The sequence below is a fragment of the Nomascus leucogenys genome, chromosome 1a (genome assembly GCF_006542625.1).
Source record: "Nomascus leucogenys isolate Asia chromosome 1a, Asia_NLE_v1, whole genome shotgun sequence".
NCBI classification, from domain to species: Eukaryota; Metazoa; Chordata; class Mammalia; order Primates; family Hylobatidae; genus Nomascus; species Nomascus leucogenys.
Genome location: NC_044381.1, coordinates 69,231,110 through 69,248,179, shown reverse-complemented (window position 1 = coordinate 69,248,179; position 17,070 = coordinate 69,231,110). Strand labels below are relative to the sequence as shown.

General features: G+C 35.8%; 1 protein-coding gene across 1 annotated transcript in view; it reads left to right on the top strand.

Annotated features, from left to right (window-relative positions):
* Window positions 1-16,547, top strand: part of TXNDC16 (thioredoxin domain containing 16) — a 122,387-nt gene extending 105,840 nt beyond the window's left edge. The window contains exons 19-21 of the mRNA XM_003267695.3: window positions 7,896-8,056; window positions 9,230-9,420; window positions 16,017-16,547. Of these exons, the coding sequence (XP_003267743.2) occupies window positions 7,896-8,056; window positions 9,230-9,420; window positions 16,017-16,282 (618 nt within the window). The 3' untranslated portion in view covers window positions 16,283-16,547. The remainder of the gene's footprint in view (window positions 1-7,895; window positions 8,057-9,229; window positions 9,421-16,016) is intronic.
* The last annotated feature ends 523 nt before the right edge of the window (window positions 16,548-17,070 follow it).

Genomic DNA, 17,070 nt, shown 5'->3' with positions numbered 1-17,070 from the left:
GTACCATCGGTGTCTTGAAAAATTGTTGTGGTTATTATTTTTGATTGGTTCATTGTTTAGTCTTTCTATTTGAGTAGTTTACACAGCACAGTTAAGCATTATATTCTGTGTTTTACTGTGTACTTACCATTAGCAATGAGTTTTGTACTTTTAGATGAATTTTTATTGCTCATTAGTGTCCTTTTCTTCCTTATTGAAGCATTCTCTTTAGCATTTCTTGGAGGACAGGTCTGGTGTTAATGAAATTCCTCAGATTTTGTTTGTCTGGGAAAGTTTTTATTTCTCTTTCATATTTGAAGGATATTTTCACCAGATATACTATTCTAGGGTAAAAGTTTTTTTTTTTCTTTAGCACTTTAAATATGTCATGTTATTGTCCTGTAAGGTTTCCACTGAAAAGTCAGCTGCTAGGTGTATTGGAGCTACATTGCGTGTTATATTTCTTTTCTCTTGCTTTTAGGATCCTTTTTTTAAATCCTTGACCTTTGGACGTTTGATTATACCTTGAGGTAATCTTCTTTGGGTTAAATCTGCATAGTGTTTTATAACCTTCTTGTGCTTAGAAATTGATATCTTTTTCTAAGTTTGGGAAATTCTCTTAGATTTGTCCTTTTGAGGCTATTTTCTAGATCCTGTAGGCTTGCTTCATTTTTTTTTTCTTTTTTCTTTTGTTTCCTCTGACTGTTTATGAATAGCCTGTCTTCAAGCTCACTAATTCTTTCTTCTGCTTGATCATTTCTGCTCTTAAAGGACTCTGATGTGTTCTACAATATGTTAGTTGCATTTTTGAGCTCCAGAATTTCTGCTGGATTCTGTTTAATTATTTGTTTCTTAAATTTATCTGATAGAATTCTGAATTCCTTCCCTGTGTTATCATGAATTTCTCTGAGTTTTCTCTAAGCAGCTATTTTGATTTCTCTGTCTGAAAGGACACATAGCTCTGTTTCTCCAGGATTGGTCTCTGGTGTCTTATTTGGTTCATTTGGTAAGGTCATCTTTTCCAGGACACTGTTGATACTGTTGGATGTTTGTCTGTGTCTGGGCATTGAAGGTGTTCTCTTCTCTTACTTTCTCCCGATCGAATGGTGTCCCTCTGTCTGTTCTGAGCCACCTGGGGCTGGGGGTGGAGTGATGCAACCACCTTCATGGGCCACCACCACTGGCACTGTGCTGTGTCAGACATGAAGCCAGCACAGTACTGGGTCTCTCCCAACGCTTGCTGTAACCACTCCCTGGCTCCTGCCAATGTTCACTTAAGGCCCTGGGGCTCTAAAATCAGAGGTGGCTAAGCCAGCTGGGCCTGTGTCCTTCCCTTTAGGATGGTGAGTTCCTCTAGGACCAGATAGAGGAGCCTCACCCCATGGCCACTGCTACCACAGGCCCACAGGGAGTACTGGCAGGCTACTGCTCATGTTCCCTTAAGGCCCAAGGGCTTTTCCATCAGCTTGTGGTGAATGCTGTCTGGCCTGGGACTCATGCTTCAGGATAGTGGGCTTGCCTCTGGCCCAGGGAAGGTCCGGAAATGCCATCCAAGAGCCAAGGCCTAGAATTGTGGACCCCCAAAACCCACTTGGTGTTCTACCCTTCTGTGGCAGAGCTGGTACCTGTGGTGCAAGACAAAGTCCCCTTTACTTTTCCCTCTACTTTTCTCAAGCAGAAGGAGTCTCACCGCATAGCCACCACAGCTAAGAATGTGCTTAGTCTCACCTGAAGTCAGCAAGTCTCAGAGTCTCACTCAAGTCCTACAATATACTACCTAGGCCCAAGGGCTCTTCACTTAGCAGGTGATAAATGCTGCCAGGACTAGGTCTTTCCCATAGTGGCAGCAGTTTCCCTTCTGGCCCAGGGTGTATCTAGAAATGTCATCTGAGAGCTAGGACCTGGAAAGGGAGCTTCACAACTCTGACCAGGGCCCTGTCCTCCTGTGGCTGAGCTGGTATCTAAGATGCAAGACAAAGTCTTCCCCAGTCTTTCCTTTCCTCTCCTTAAGCAGAAGGAAGGGGTCTCTTTTGGAGCTACAAGCTGTGCAGCCTGGGATTAGAGGAGAGGTGGTGTCAGCACTCCCCTAGCTGTCCTGGCTGGTATCTCAGTAGGTCATGTGTGCTTATAGTCTACTGGCTCTGAGCCCAGTTCAGCCCTAGGACTCACCTAGGAGTTGCAGCCTTTGTTGCCTAGACTGCCTTTCAAGTTTATTTGGGCCCCAGCACACTCCAGCCTGAGGTGACAAGTCTTGCTGTAATTCAAGTTCTGACTTCTAGGATGGGCAATTCTGCTCTGGCTAGAGATGGTTTAAATACACCCACTGTGGGCGAGCATCCACTGAGTTCAGTTTGGTTTTGCCTTCTGTTATAACAGGGCAGTACTGAGTTCAATGCAGAGTCTCACAATTGCTGTGCTCTCCCTCTCCCAAACACACAGATGCTCTCTTCATGCAGTGTGGCCAATGTCGGGGTGGGGGAAGGGTATCATTGATGATTCAAGACTGTGTTTTCTACCTCTTCAGTGCCTCTTTGAGCAATATAAAGTTAAAACCAGGTACTGTGAGTACTCACCTGATTTTTGGTTCTTATGAAGTTGCTTTTTTTGTGTAGATAGTTGTTAAATTGCCGTAGTCATTGCAGGGGAAGAGGGGATGACTGGTAGAGTACTCTAGTCTGCCATCTTGCTTCACCCTCCTATTTGTACAGTTTTAAAACAAAATATTGTGTTATGAAAGGCTTTTTCTTATGTTTTACTTGTACAGTCATGCATCACTTAACAACAAGGATATCTTCTGAGAAATGCATTGATAGGCGATTTTATCATACAAACTTTATATAGAGTGTACTTACACAAATCTAGGTGGTATAGCCTACTACGTACCTATGCTGTAAGGTATAGCATATTGCTCCTAGGCTACAAACCTGTACAGCATGTTACTGTACTGAATACTGTAGGCTGTTGTAACAATGGTAAATATTTGTGTATCTAAACATAGAAAAGGTACAGTAAAAACATGGTATAATCTTATGGGACCACCATCTTACATGTACTCCATTGTTGACTGAAACATCATGTGATGCATGACTGTATAATAGCAGATTCAAGGGCACAACAAATGTAACCTGTATTACCTGATTTTAATTGTTTGCTTTCATATTAAACATAGCTAGAATTTATACTTTTCTACATTTCTGAAGTGACTCAAGGAGCACTTTTATTAGCTATAGATGCTAAATGAATATCCTGTTAGGTTTTTTGTCTTGATGATCTAAAGGACGTTACATTTTGGGCTCAACTAAATGACTGCAGTCTTTATTAAGTCTTTTTGTGGTCTTGGTTCTGTCCTTTCCTCCTGTTAAAATTATAGGTTATAAATAATCAAATCATTGAGTTCATATGTTCATGATGTATGTTTCTAAATTATTAAAGTAACATGTTATTAATGACATGTTATTAAGTAATTGCTTTAGCATATACATAGTGTAGTATTTTTGGAATTGCTATAAGCCTTTATTTGGCTTTTTCAGGTAATACAGAAAAGTATGAAGAAGAAAATTATAATCAATCATAACTTTTCTACCCAAGTTTACGTTAGGAAATACATTTCCCCAAACCTAAATTCTGTACGTATCTATGTGCCTTTTTATATTAATGGTATTTCCATCAAGTACTATAGATACACATTTTAATTTTTAACATCGGCATAATATTGTTTACTAATGTACCAAACTTTATTTAGCCCATTTCCTTTTGATGGTTATTTAAGCTGTCTTTAGTTTTTGTTTGGGGAACATCCTTTTAGGTAATCTTTGGGTGTATCTATGATTATGGATTTAGGTTAAATTTCTAGAATTTGAATTGGTTGCCCAAAGAGTGGGCCCACTTTTGAGGCTTCTGATAATTTTTGTATTGCCCTACAGAAGATTTGTATCATTTTACTCTTTTTATCTTGGCATATCTGGTGGATAAAAATTGGTCTCTAATTTTTTTTAAGATTATATTCGTTAAACCTTAGAAACGTAGGAGAAATTTAGTATCAAAATCTGTTTACAGTTACAACAAAGGTAATATGCATTGTGACAGTGTTTGTTTCTAATGTTTTTATTTGTGGTGTTCAACTTAATACTGAACAGCTATAATAAAGATTAAATAGGCTTTAGAGAGACTCTAGTGCCTTCATCTGGATGAGGAAAGAGAGTCGATGACCAGAGGATGAAGATTTTTTATTATGGTATGAAGTTTTTGTTTTAATGAACCTGATGACAAATTGGGCCAGATAAATAATGCTTAAATCTGAAATATACAATAATTAACTACATAAGCATTGATATATTTAAGACTGTTTCCTGTTAGGAAATAGGTTTAGTATTTTTCTCAGATAAACTGAGTTCCTTTTTTACGCTTTTATTATTGACAAGTTTAGAACACCAGGACCTACACAGTTATAGCCTGTTATACACTCAGAGAGCCAAAGGTCACCTTCCAAGTACCACATTTGATGACCTCTTAACTGTGTTTCTCCTTAGCCTCTCAGTAGCAGTCAAAACTGTTGTCTACACCATTCCTCCTTAAAATTCTCTTTTCTTCTCGCTTTTGTAATTCAGTCCTCTTTTATCCCTCTGACCATCCTCTGTCTCATTTATTCCCTAGAATTACATCTTCATCTTTTGCTATGTTTTTTCTTTGGAAAATTTTATCCATAACTTCTACTATCACTACCAGCTGATGATTCCTAAATCCGAGTGTTTAATTTTAGAACTCAGTTTCCTTCTAAACTCACAAATCTCTTGGTCTTTCTCTTTTGATTAGACATAGGAAAGAGTAGGATCCTTCCACTGGTCCTTCTTTTCACAAATTTATGTTCTAGTTAGTCATGTTTTGAAAAACAGGCCTAACTGTGTCACCAATCTGATACAGAAATCTTCTCAGTATTCCCAGGAGCTAGAATACTTATCAAGGCATTACTCATCTGGTCTCACAGCCATATTTGCCTCTTGCATGCCTAACTCTGGCATCCTTCATTATCACTATTCTCAAATATTATGTATGCTTTAATAGCTCTCTGCCTATCTTCGTGATGTTGCCTATGTCTGGAATCCCTGCACAAGCATACACCTCAGTCTGTCAAGATCTTATTCTTTATCCAGGGTCCAGCTCAAATATCAATTCCTAAAATCATCCATGAGCTCCCCTACTGTATTAGTCAGGTTTCTCTAGAGGGACAGAACTAATAGGATAGATATATATAAAAGGGAGTTTATTAAGTTTTAACTAATAAAAATCACAAGGTCCCACAACAGGCCATCTGCAAGCTGAGGAGCAAGGAGAGCCAGTCCAAGTCCCAAAACGGAAGAACTTAGATCCGATGTTCGAGGGCAGGAAGCATCCAGCACAGGAGAAGATGTAGGCTGGGAGACTAGGCCAGTCTAGTCTTTTCACTTTTTTCTGTCTGCTTTATGTTTTTTCTAGTTGTGCAGGCCGCTGATTAGATGGTGCCCACCCAGATTAAGGTGGGTCTGCCTTTTCCAGCCCACTGACTCAAATGTTAATCTTTGACAACACCCTCATAGACATACCCAGGATCAATACTTTATATCCCTCAATCCAATCAAGTTGACACTCAGTATTAACCATCACACCTACCTTGTGTTTTTAGCTTGTTTGATTTCAAACCAATAAGTTTTCTTATTGTCATACATTAAATTTTTTATTTATTATAGCAGTCTGTATACTTACCTGTCTCCTCTTCTAAAGTATGAACTCTTGAAGGCAAGGAAAGGATCTTACTTCTTTATAGATTCAGCACCCAGCATAACATCTTGAACTTTGTCCTCAATAAGTGTTTGAACTGAGCAGTGGTAACTCTGTCTCACCTAATGTTTCTGCTTGTTCAATAAAAGATCTGTCAATATTTAGGAGAGGGATCTAACTCAACTAGAAGATTAAAGGATGAAAGCTAACACAAGAAGACAGCATAGGGGAATTTGGAGAAAAAGTGATCTAAGATTTAAGCCATGAAAGAGGAAGGTGTAAGAAGGAGATTTTGAGTGTGAAAGAGAAAGAATAAGAAGAAAAATGAGAATGGGCAAATGCAAGCTGCTTTGAGAACTGAATAGGGAAAGTTATATGCCAGAATTTCGCACTTCAGGATGAACTAGGACTGTATTTAGAGGTGGTTGACACCATAAAAACAAGTTCATCTGAATTTGTAGTGCGATCTAAAGAGAGGGGAAACTGGGGAGCAGAAATGCCTGGATTCTAGCATCACTCCTTCACCCTGCTTAGCTGTGGTGACTTAAGCAAGTTAGTCTCTGTGTTGGCTTCCCCATATATCAGCTGGGGGTTATCTATCTGATACGGGATGATATATCTAGCTCACAGGTGTATCCAGAGGATGAAATAATGAATGTGGAACTAAAAATGGAAAATGGTAGAAGTTTTATTATTCTATGTCATTGCTATTTTTAATCCTAAATATGTTAGCATTGTTGTTGCACTTTCCAATTCTTGTTACTGACAGCTTAAATTGTCTTCTACAAATACATTTTAAAATGGTTATTCTCTTTTTTTTTTCTTTCAATTCCCTCATTTCACAGATTTAAAAACTGGGGTACAGAGTGCTTTGCTCAAAGTTTTATTACTGTGACAATTCCATGAATCCAGAACCTGGGATTCTGACTTGTAATCAAGTGACTGTTTAAGTCTACCCCATTACAGAAAGGTGTGAAAGAGAGAATAGAAAGAGAGACAGGATAGACAGTCATTACTGCTAATATTAATATAATAGAATTTTAGGCCCTTCCTTGAGTTGGAGGTGAGTGGAGAAAGGAAGTAGTTCTAAGATAAAAAAGAGTGCAGTGGCCAAGAGAAAGCTTCCTCTTTGTCCTCTGAAGGTTCCATGAAAATAACTGAAAACAGGCAGATTAATAGGAGAAAGGCATACAAAATTTTATTTTAATGTGCATAGTATGGGCGAATTGGAGGAGAATGATTACCTCCCTCTCTTGGTTTTTTTTTTTTTTTTTTTTTTTTGAGAGTCTCACTCTGTTGCCCAGGCTGAAGTGCTGTGGAACAATCTCGGCTCACTGCAACCTTCATCTCCTGGGTTCAAGCGATTGTCCTGCCTCACCCTCCAGAGTACCTGGGATTACAGGCGGGCACCACCACACCCAGCTAATTTTTGTACTTTTAGTAGAGACAGGGTTTTGCCATGTTGGTGAGGCTGGTCTCGAACTCCTGACCTCAGGCGATCTGCCTGCCTCGGCCTCCCAAAGTGCTGGGATTACAGGCGTGAGCCATCACTCCCAGCCTCCTATCTTTTAATTAGTAATAAAAATGATAAAAGGATTAGATTTCTAATTTCATATTAAATTCTTTCAGTTATTTTAAACTCAAAAGATACAAGATTGGTGTTTGGATTTGTTTTAGCATATTTTTGGTTATTTTAATTATGATTTTAACCATAATATTGGAAAAAGTAAAATTTTATCTATATTTATTAAGTAATGATAGATGTTAAAGAAAATATTTTTTCAGCTTACAGTTTTCTTCAAAAGTTTTATGTTAGAGGAAAAAATATAACAATTGTCATGTGTATATTGGTTAGTCTGGTCCAGACTTTAGCATAATAAATTATTGGAAGTGTTACATCTTGTAAAACAGGGGACTCCTTTAAATTAATTTATTCTCAAATTCTGTGTAGTTTCATTTTGAAAATAACTTGTTCAGATGAGGTGGGATTGAATAAGAAGATTGAGATTCATAGTTATTAACATAGTAAAATCTCTAAGTGACAATGTGTTTAAATTACATTTTACAAACTAAAATTGACTGAGTAATTTGAATGTTTTCTGTTGTATGCATTATCATCCCCAATGCATTATTTTATTGTTGTTGTTCCTTTTCTTTGACAGCCGGAAATCACTGTGGAAAATCTTCCCAGTTATTTCAGACTTCAGAAACCATTACTGATTTTGTTCAGTGATGGCAGTGTAAATCCTCAATATAAAAAAGCAATATTGACACTGGTAAAGCAGAAATACTTGGATTCATTTACTCCTTGCTGGTTAAATCTGTAAGTATGTTTTTATTTTTTAATATGTAAGAGGTAAAGAAAGTAATAATTATTACATTTTTCATTAGGAAATGAAACTCTAACTCTTTGGAGTTAATTTTATGGAACCAAATATGTCATCATGATATTTTAGTAACAAAACTCCCCTAAACAATGTCCAAGATGACCTTATTTTAGGTTTAATTTTATTCTACAGTAAATTTTTAAAAGCAATAATTGTTCTGTTTTTAAAAGGAATTGATGCCCGTTGAGAAAATTTGGCAAATACAGAATAGTAAACATTGTGATTTTTGGCCTTTTCCTTCAGTTCCTTTTTCTGTACTTCCATATTTTTAAAGTTCAGATAGATTTCAGTGCATTCATCAGCAATATTTCCTAGTATGTTTTCTAGATGTATGGATTGTGTTACATGTAATGTCTGTGAACAAAATTCACAAATAATATACTGCCCCTTGTTCAGATTCATCAGATGAAAGACATATTTTGTTCTTTAAACTCATTTGAAAAATAACAGAAATGGGGCAGTGTACATTTTTGCTGTGAAGAGTTTAACAGTGCATTCTACTGCTTGAGGTAACGTTTTCCCAGGCAGTTATCATTATAGGTATCTAAGAGTGAAATAGTATTTTATAAAATGTAGAATGTGTTACATTAGGAAAACTAAGTGTCTTTAACTTAGAGTCTCCTTGTATGAACAAAGTTATTTGTACTTCTTTAATTTGAAATTAATGCCTTCTTTTTTCCTGAGAAAAGGTACAATTTTATGGAAAAGAATTATTGATAAAAATAAGTATCTTGTTATCTTCTAGTTATGTAATCATTTAATTTTTGAGCTGATGTGTGATCAGATACTTGGCCAAATGTTGGAAGGAAACTATTGGTTGTGTCAAGCCTAAATTGACAAGCCTTTGGGCTATGGCTGCTTTTCATTAAAATTGTCATTGGCTGCCGCTTTTCTCCTAAGTGAAACAAAGTGCCCCATGTTAAAAAGAAACTTTTAAAGAATCCGATTACTAATAACATGTCATAGACTTCTTGGTTTTTAGGACATCTTTTCATAAAGTGAACTTACTGGCATGATACTACTTAAAAGTTTAATGTTCTACAAATTACTATTTTCATTATTTTGTTGTAGAAAGAAACATTAATATGTTCAATTGTTCCCTTTTGCAGAAAGAATACTCCAGTGGGGAGAGGAATCTTGCGGGCATATTTTGATCCTCTGCCTCCCCTTCCTCTTCTTGTTTTGGTGAATCTGCATTCAGGTGGCCAAGTATTTGCATTTCCTTCAGACCAAGCAATAATTGAAGAAAACCTTGTATTGTGGCTGGAGAAATTAGAAGCAGGACTAGAAAATCATATCAGTACGTTTTCTGTTTTGTTTAATACATGTAGTTCTGCATTTTGTTCCATAAATGTTAAACTCTAAATATAGCTAAAGAATGGTAGGATGAGTTATTAAAATGCTGGTAGCATCATCCATGTGGACAGTCTCTGACTGGGAGGCCAAAGGTGCAAGGCTTCAGTCAGTGATCGGCTCCCCTATGAAGGCTTGTTTCTTGAATTTTAATTCATTGAGTCCATGTTACTTGTATAGATCACCAGTGTATTCAAACATATGATTTTGGTAATTTATGCCATTAAAAAAATTGTTACAGTGGGAGCTTTGGCCTACCAAAGCATAAGTATTTCATCTATTTTTATAAAATTTAAAATTGTAGATTTCAGAAGATATTTCTTGTGTAGCTTTTTCCATGTGCATGCCAGCTTGTTTTCTTTTTATAACTGTAAGCAAATATGTGGTTTTATAGAAAATGAGTATATTTTACAAATAGTGCATTATTGTTATATAAAATTCTGGTTCTAAGTACAGGCATACCTCAGAGATATTGTGGGTTCAGTATGAGACCACCACAATAAAGCAAATATTGAAATAAAGCAAATCATACAAATTTTTTGGTTTCTAAGTATATATAAAAGTTACATTTACACTATACTGTAGTCTATTAAATGTGTAATAGCATTATGTCTAAAAACGTTTTTACCTTAATTTTAAAATATTGCTAAAAAATGTCAACAATTATCTGAGCTTTCAAGGAATTGTAACCTTTTGGCTGATGAAGGAGGGTCCTGTCTCTGTGTTGATGGCTGCTAACTGACAGGTGGTAGTTGCTGAAGTGCTGAAGTTTGGGCTGTGGCAATTTCTTGCAATAAGACAACAATGAAGTTTGCAGCATTGATTGACCTTTCTTTTCACAAAAGATTTCTCTGTAGTATATGATGCTGTTTGATAGCATTTTATTCACAGTAGAACTTTCAAAATTGGAATCAATCCTTTGAAACCCTGCTGCTGCTTTATCAACTAAGTTTATGGAATATTCTAAATCCATTGCTGTCATTTCAACAATGTTCATAGCATTTTCACCAGTAGTTTCCAACTCAAGAAACCGCTTTCCTTGCTTATTCATGAGAAGCATCCATTCAAGATTCATCATAAGATTGCAGCAATTTAGTTTCACCTTCAGGCACCACTTCTAATTCTAGTTCTCTTGCTATTTATACCCCATCTGCAGCTACTTTCTCCACTGAAGTCTTGAGCCCCACAAAGTGTACAAGGCTTCCTTTTCCTCTGCATCCTTGTCAGCATTTGTTATTGCCTTTGTTTGAGATAAAAGCCATTTTAACTGGGGTGAGGTGATATCTCATTGTAGGTTTGATTTGCTTTTCTCTGATGATCAGAGAAATAGCTTTTTTCATACACCTATTTTCCATTTGAATGTCTTCTTTTCTGAAGTGTCTATTCAGATCTTTTGCCAATTTTTAAATCAGATTATTCGTTGTTTTTTTTTTTCCCATAGCAGTTTGAGCTCCTTATATTCTCTGGCTATTAATCCCTTGTCAGACAGGTAGTTTGCTAATATTTTATTCCATTCTGTGGGTTATCTCTTTACATTGTTGATTGTTTATTGTTTCCTTTGCTGTGAAGAAGCTTTTTTTTAACTTAAAGTGATCCCATTTGTCCATTTTTGCTTTGGTTGTGCTTTGGGGTATTTAGAAATCTTTGCCCAGTCCAATGTCCTGGAGAGTTTCTATAATGTTTTTGCCTAATAATTTCTTTTAGTAATTTAAGTTCTTACATTTAAGTCTTTAATATCTGTTGAGTTAAGAGTGAGATAAAGTCCAATTTGTTTATTTTGTATCCTGCAACTTTGCTAAATTTGTTGATTAGTTCTAACAGGTGTTTTTGTGGAGTCTTTGGGCGTTTTCTATATATAGGATCGTGCTATCTGCAAACAGAAACAATTTAACTTCCTTTCTGATTTGGACAGAGCCAGAATTTTGAACCACAAGAAAATAAATCTTGGCCCAGAATCTATTATCCTGGCTTATAACATGCCATAATATCTACTTTTCTGAAAACATAGAAAAATTTGTATTTGTAGTATGGATGTATATATTAATTTATATTTGAGTCTTAACCATTTATACATAGTTGTGGCAACAATAGGCCTGTAGCTATAGTTTAAATAAGTAAACATGTAGCAACCTAGATTATTATCGTATATTGAACAAATAGCGTGAAATTTGATGTAACAAAAAGTCTCCTAGGTACTATATAAGGATTTTATTAGATACTAGATGATCTCTCCTAAAATAATATTTTGATACTGTTCCATGACAGAGTCCTGAAATAAGATTTGTATGTGTGTGTATGTATGTAAATATATATGTATGTGTGTATGTATGTATATAAACATACACTCTGGTATACGAACTCTCATTCAGTATTATGTCAACCATCAGGTATAGTATGAATCTACCATTATGTATATTTGTATGTATTTCATCAGATACTTTAATTTATTTTAGGGTCAATCATCACACCAAACCCATCCTTCCTAAGTGGTCTGCTTCATTTCTGTCAAGTTAAGCAGTTTTAACAAACATATTATGCTTAAATAAAATATGGATGGTATTTTTCATTGAAATATAATTCATATAACATAAAATTCACCCTTTTAGAGTGTACAATTCAGTACTTTTTCATGCATTCTCAAGACCATGCAACTACTACCATTGTTGAATTCCAGAACATTTTCATCACCCCAAAAAGAAACCCCATACCAATTAGCAGTCACTCTCAATTTTCTCCTCTATCCACCCTTTGGCACCCACTCATCTATTTTGTGGTTCTATGGATTTGCCTAATCTAGACATTTCATATAAATGGTATCATATAGTATGTGGCTTCTTATGTCTGACTTCTTTCACTTATCATAAGGTTTTCAAGGATCAACCACGTTATAGCATGAACCAGTAGTTCATTCCTTTTTATGGATGAATAATATTCCACTGCATGGATATGTCACATTTTGTTTATTCCTTAGTTGATGGACAGTTGGGTTGCCTTTACTTATGGCGATTATGAATAATGCTGCTATGAGCATACATGTATATGGTTTTTTGCCTGTCTTTATGCTAGTACTGCACTGTCTTGATTATTGTAGCTTTGTAGTAGATTTTAAAATTGGGAAATTTGATTACTCTAACTTCGTTTTTCATTTTCTTTTATTTCATTTTGTTTGAGACAGGGTCTCATTCTGTCACCAAGGCTGGAGTGCAGGGGTGCCCTGAACTCCTGGGCTCAAAGGATTCTCCTACCTCAGCCTTCCAAGTAGCTAGGACTACATGCATGCACCACCAAGCCTGGCTTCATTGTTTTGTTTTTGTCTTTGTTTTTGTTTTTGTTTTTGTAGAGACAGGGTCTCACTGTGTTGTCCAGGCTGGTCTTGAACTGCTGGCCTCAAGCAACCCTGCCTCCTCAGCCCCCCAAACTGTTGGGATTACAAGCATGAGCCACTGCACCTGGCCCTATTCTTTGTTTTCAAGACAATTTTGGCTATTCTGGGTTCCTTTGGATGGTATTTTTGTCTTACTTTTCTGAGGCAATTTATTGGTTTTAATATTTTCCTAGGAAATGGGACAGAATTAATTAATTAAATTCAATATTTTGTTTAAGTGGATCTGGAAGGAGACCTTTCTGTAGTTATCACTCATCTTTGACTACTTCATTCTCACCACATGGTATAGGGATCTTTTCAGCTGTAGCTCTTAAACTCCTCAGAAAGTCTGTGTTCACTTAACTGTCTGCATTGCTATTTTATAGAATCAAATGAGTACTGTCATTTTGTAGCTGCAGTGACACAGAGTTCCCATGGACTGTAAGTCAAGATTATGTGTAGCTAGGGCTAGAATGTTTCTCAAACAGAATTACTTAAAAAAAAAAAAAAAAAGCAGACATGTTCAAAACATAGAAACCTGAGCTCCTGACCTAGCTTCCTTGATTACTCTGTGGCTCTAGGCAAGTCATTCTTGGTTTCCTCCTCTACAACTATAAAATGAGTTTAATAGTTTCCACTCTGAATACATCACATAGTTATTAAAAAATGTATGCAGAGGCACTTTGTAAAGTATAAACTCTAATGCATTATCATCACCTATGTAAAGATCCTTTCCTGCGGGGAACATCCCTGAGGGCTTTGATTCCTCAGCTCAAACCATTACCCAGAGGAAAGAATCAATGTTATACTTCTGAGTTTTCTGAGAGACTGGTGTGTCTTCTATTGCAATTTTGTTAACATCTTTGCCAGCTCATTCTTTGCGGGTTTCCATCATTTCTGTGCATCACTGCTCCTATTCTTAAATTAATCCTGTAGCCTCTGCAGCAGGAAGAAGAAAACTGAACAGTCTCTGTGTGTTGGATTCTGCCTTCTATGCTAGCAGGGCCTGCTCTCAGCATCTCTGGTAGATAGATCCTTGCCAACAGTGGTGTTCTGAGATGGGGTTGGGGTCGGATGAGTTGTGGTGACATTCTGGAAATAGCCTAAATCAGTAACATGGTGCCACTGGTGTCTGCCTCATCTTACTTATTCCATATCTTAATTTCTGTGAAACTGTGGCCACTGGCAATTCTTACTTGAGATTTACACTTAACTTTGGCCCAGTTCCCTGATCTTTGTATGCTTTGGTCTTCTCGTCCATAAAATTGTAAAGATAAAATGAATAATGCATGTGTATAGTAAAGGCTTAGTAACTGTTAATTAGTATTATTTATTGTCATTACTGATTTGATGAATAATCTATTTATTACCCATACATTATTACAGTTTTATTTGCAGTTGAAAACATTAAGATCTTTGTAGAGTTCCCTCAGCAAGTAATTAGCAGAATTGGGATGTTTCAGGCATTTTGTCATAGTCTCAGACCACTAGGCTGCAGTGCTGACCTTAAAAAAATAACTATTGTTAAATATAATATTTGCTACATGCTACACATTAAACTGGACTCTGTTGTTGTTGAGACAGTGTCACACTCTCTCATCCAGGTTTGAGTGCAATGGTGTAATCACGGCTCATTGCAGCCTCAACCATCTGGGCTCAGGTGAACCTTCCGCCTCAACCTCCTGAGTAGCTGGAACTACAGGCATGTGCCACCGTGCCCAGCTAATTTATTTTTATTTTTTGATTTTTTGTAGAGAAAGGCTCCCACTATGTTGCCTAGGCTGGTCTTGAACTCCTGGGGCCAAGCTGTCCTCCCATCTTGGCTTCCCAAAGTGGTGGGATTACACATGTGAGCCACCACGCCCAGCCTAAACTGGACTCTCACAGATACTTTAATATACATTTATCTGCATATTGCAAACTACAGTTACTCTTCTTACCTGTTCATTATATTCAAGAAAATATGTCATCTGTTTGTCACTTTTGAACCTGCTAACCTGGCAACACCAATTTGAAACATCAGTTTCATGAGTAGCCTAAATTTATTTCCCTGCTGATGTACCAATTACCAGGATTTCATATAGTTGAGTATGAGTGAAGAAATTATATATTTATAAGCAAAGTACAGCTGTACTGCATGTGTACATATACAGATTTTTGTTTGAGCTTTACTCTAGGAAATTGCAATTTATATGGTTTTTCTAAGCTCTTAAAGATACTCAATTTATGAGAGATGCTCAAATTTGTATCTTATGAGCATTTATTATTATTTTTTAGCATGTAACAGTGCATAGATTCATTGGGATTTATTTTTAAAAGGTTTACTTTGTACATTTCCTTATATGGTTTATTTTTTAAAATAGTATCCTAAATGGGCCAACTAAATTCTGAAACTGTTTTGTAAACTGTCTAGTAAATGGAAGAAAGTTAGCTAATTTATCTCATGTATATCTTATCAGCCTTAATCAGTTTTCTTCTTTTAATAACCAATATTTTAAAATAATGTTAAGATTCATTGCTATGAAGCTCATCTAAGAGAAATTATTTAGTCACTTATGTATAGTACAGTTGATTCCACAGCAATTTTTAATTATTTCTTGTCTATAATTAGTTTTATAAAACGAACTCGTTTTCATAAAGTGTGTAGAAAAGATGTTAAAAGCTTCAAGAACAGAAAATGCTTTAAAATATAAGGAAACACTTGTATAAATAACTATATAATAAATAATTACATATGTTCCAAAATTTTTTTCTTGAATGATTTATAAGAAATAGTTACATTTCTTTGGCAGTAGAGAGGGAAGCAGGCAACTTTTTCATTTAATGTTTTACATATGTGTGTGTGATCTTGTTACACATATTGCTGTTTTTCAAAACCTCAACAAAGGTTAATTGGCGTTAAGATTACGGATCTTTTTTCCCGTATTCATACTTATCTTTTTTAAAGAAAATAACAGCTTGTAAATGTAATCTAAAAATGAAAATGGCTAGTAATGACAAATGTATCAAGTTTCTTGTTGACAGTGACAGTAAAAAAATTCCTAGCTTTGCTTAGATAAGTAAAACTAATAAAACTTTCACTTTTACAATATATTTTTCAAAATAAAACATTTTCTAGTATGTCGATGTGACGATTTATAGCTGTTAATCTTTAACCTTTGATTGTTTCTTCCTTCCAGCAATTTTACCTGCTCAGGAATGGAAACCTCCTCTTCCAGCTTATGATTTTCTAAGTATGATAGATGCCGCAACATCTCAACATGGCACTAGGAAAGTTCCCAAGTATATGAAAGAAACAGATGTGCAGGAGAATGATAAGGAAGAACATGAAGATAAATCAGCAGTCAGAAAAGAACCAATTGAAACTCTGAGAATAAAGCATTGGAATAGAAGTAATTGGTTTAAAGAAGCAGAAAAATCATTTAGGCGTGATAAAGAGTTATGATGCTCAAAAGTGAACTAATTTGATAGGGCTGTGGTTTCCAAAATTTTTTTGGCATGATAGACTTAATTTATTTCCTTAAAGAATAATACTAAATCATTTCAAGTTTGTAGACTAGTGCCATCCAATAGAATTATAATATAAGTCACATGTTTTATTTAAAATTTTCTAGTAACTACATTAAACAAAGTAAAAGAGAGCAGGACAAAATAATTTTGATACTATTTTTCACCCAGTAGCATACCCCAAATAGCTAAATATAAAAATTTGGCAGACTAGGTTTCCAGAATTTCCTGGTTCTGCTCAAGTATCATGTTTGAAAAAATTTTGGCTATTAAAGATATGTATTAGATGGTCTTATCCTGATTATTACCTGGATACAACTTGATCTTTTCTAATATTTTCAGAAAGTGAAGGGATAACCGTAGAAGAGGACTCAGAGTGATATTTATATTTTAAGGGAGTCTTAAAACCTCCTCTTATTTCTACAAGTTATATGGCTAAATTTCAGATTGAACAGGAATTCAGCATTCTGCCATCTCCTTGTGGAGAGGCTCCCTCATCTGAAGCATCTCTGAAATCTACCCTTGCAAGCTTCAGACAAATCAGTTGGTCTCCCTGAGCCACACAGCCTCATCTGTGAGGGAGGGAAACATTAACCAAAGAGTTAATTTTCATTCCAAATCACTTAGCTGTTAGACTGATCTGTTTGTAGCAGTTGTTTGTCTCATTTTTGCTCTGTGCATTTTTTGAGACATTTGTTGAGAATATTCTATTTGGTGCTCTACTGT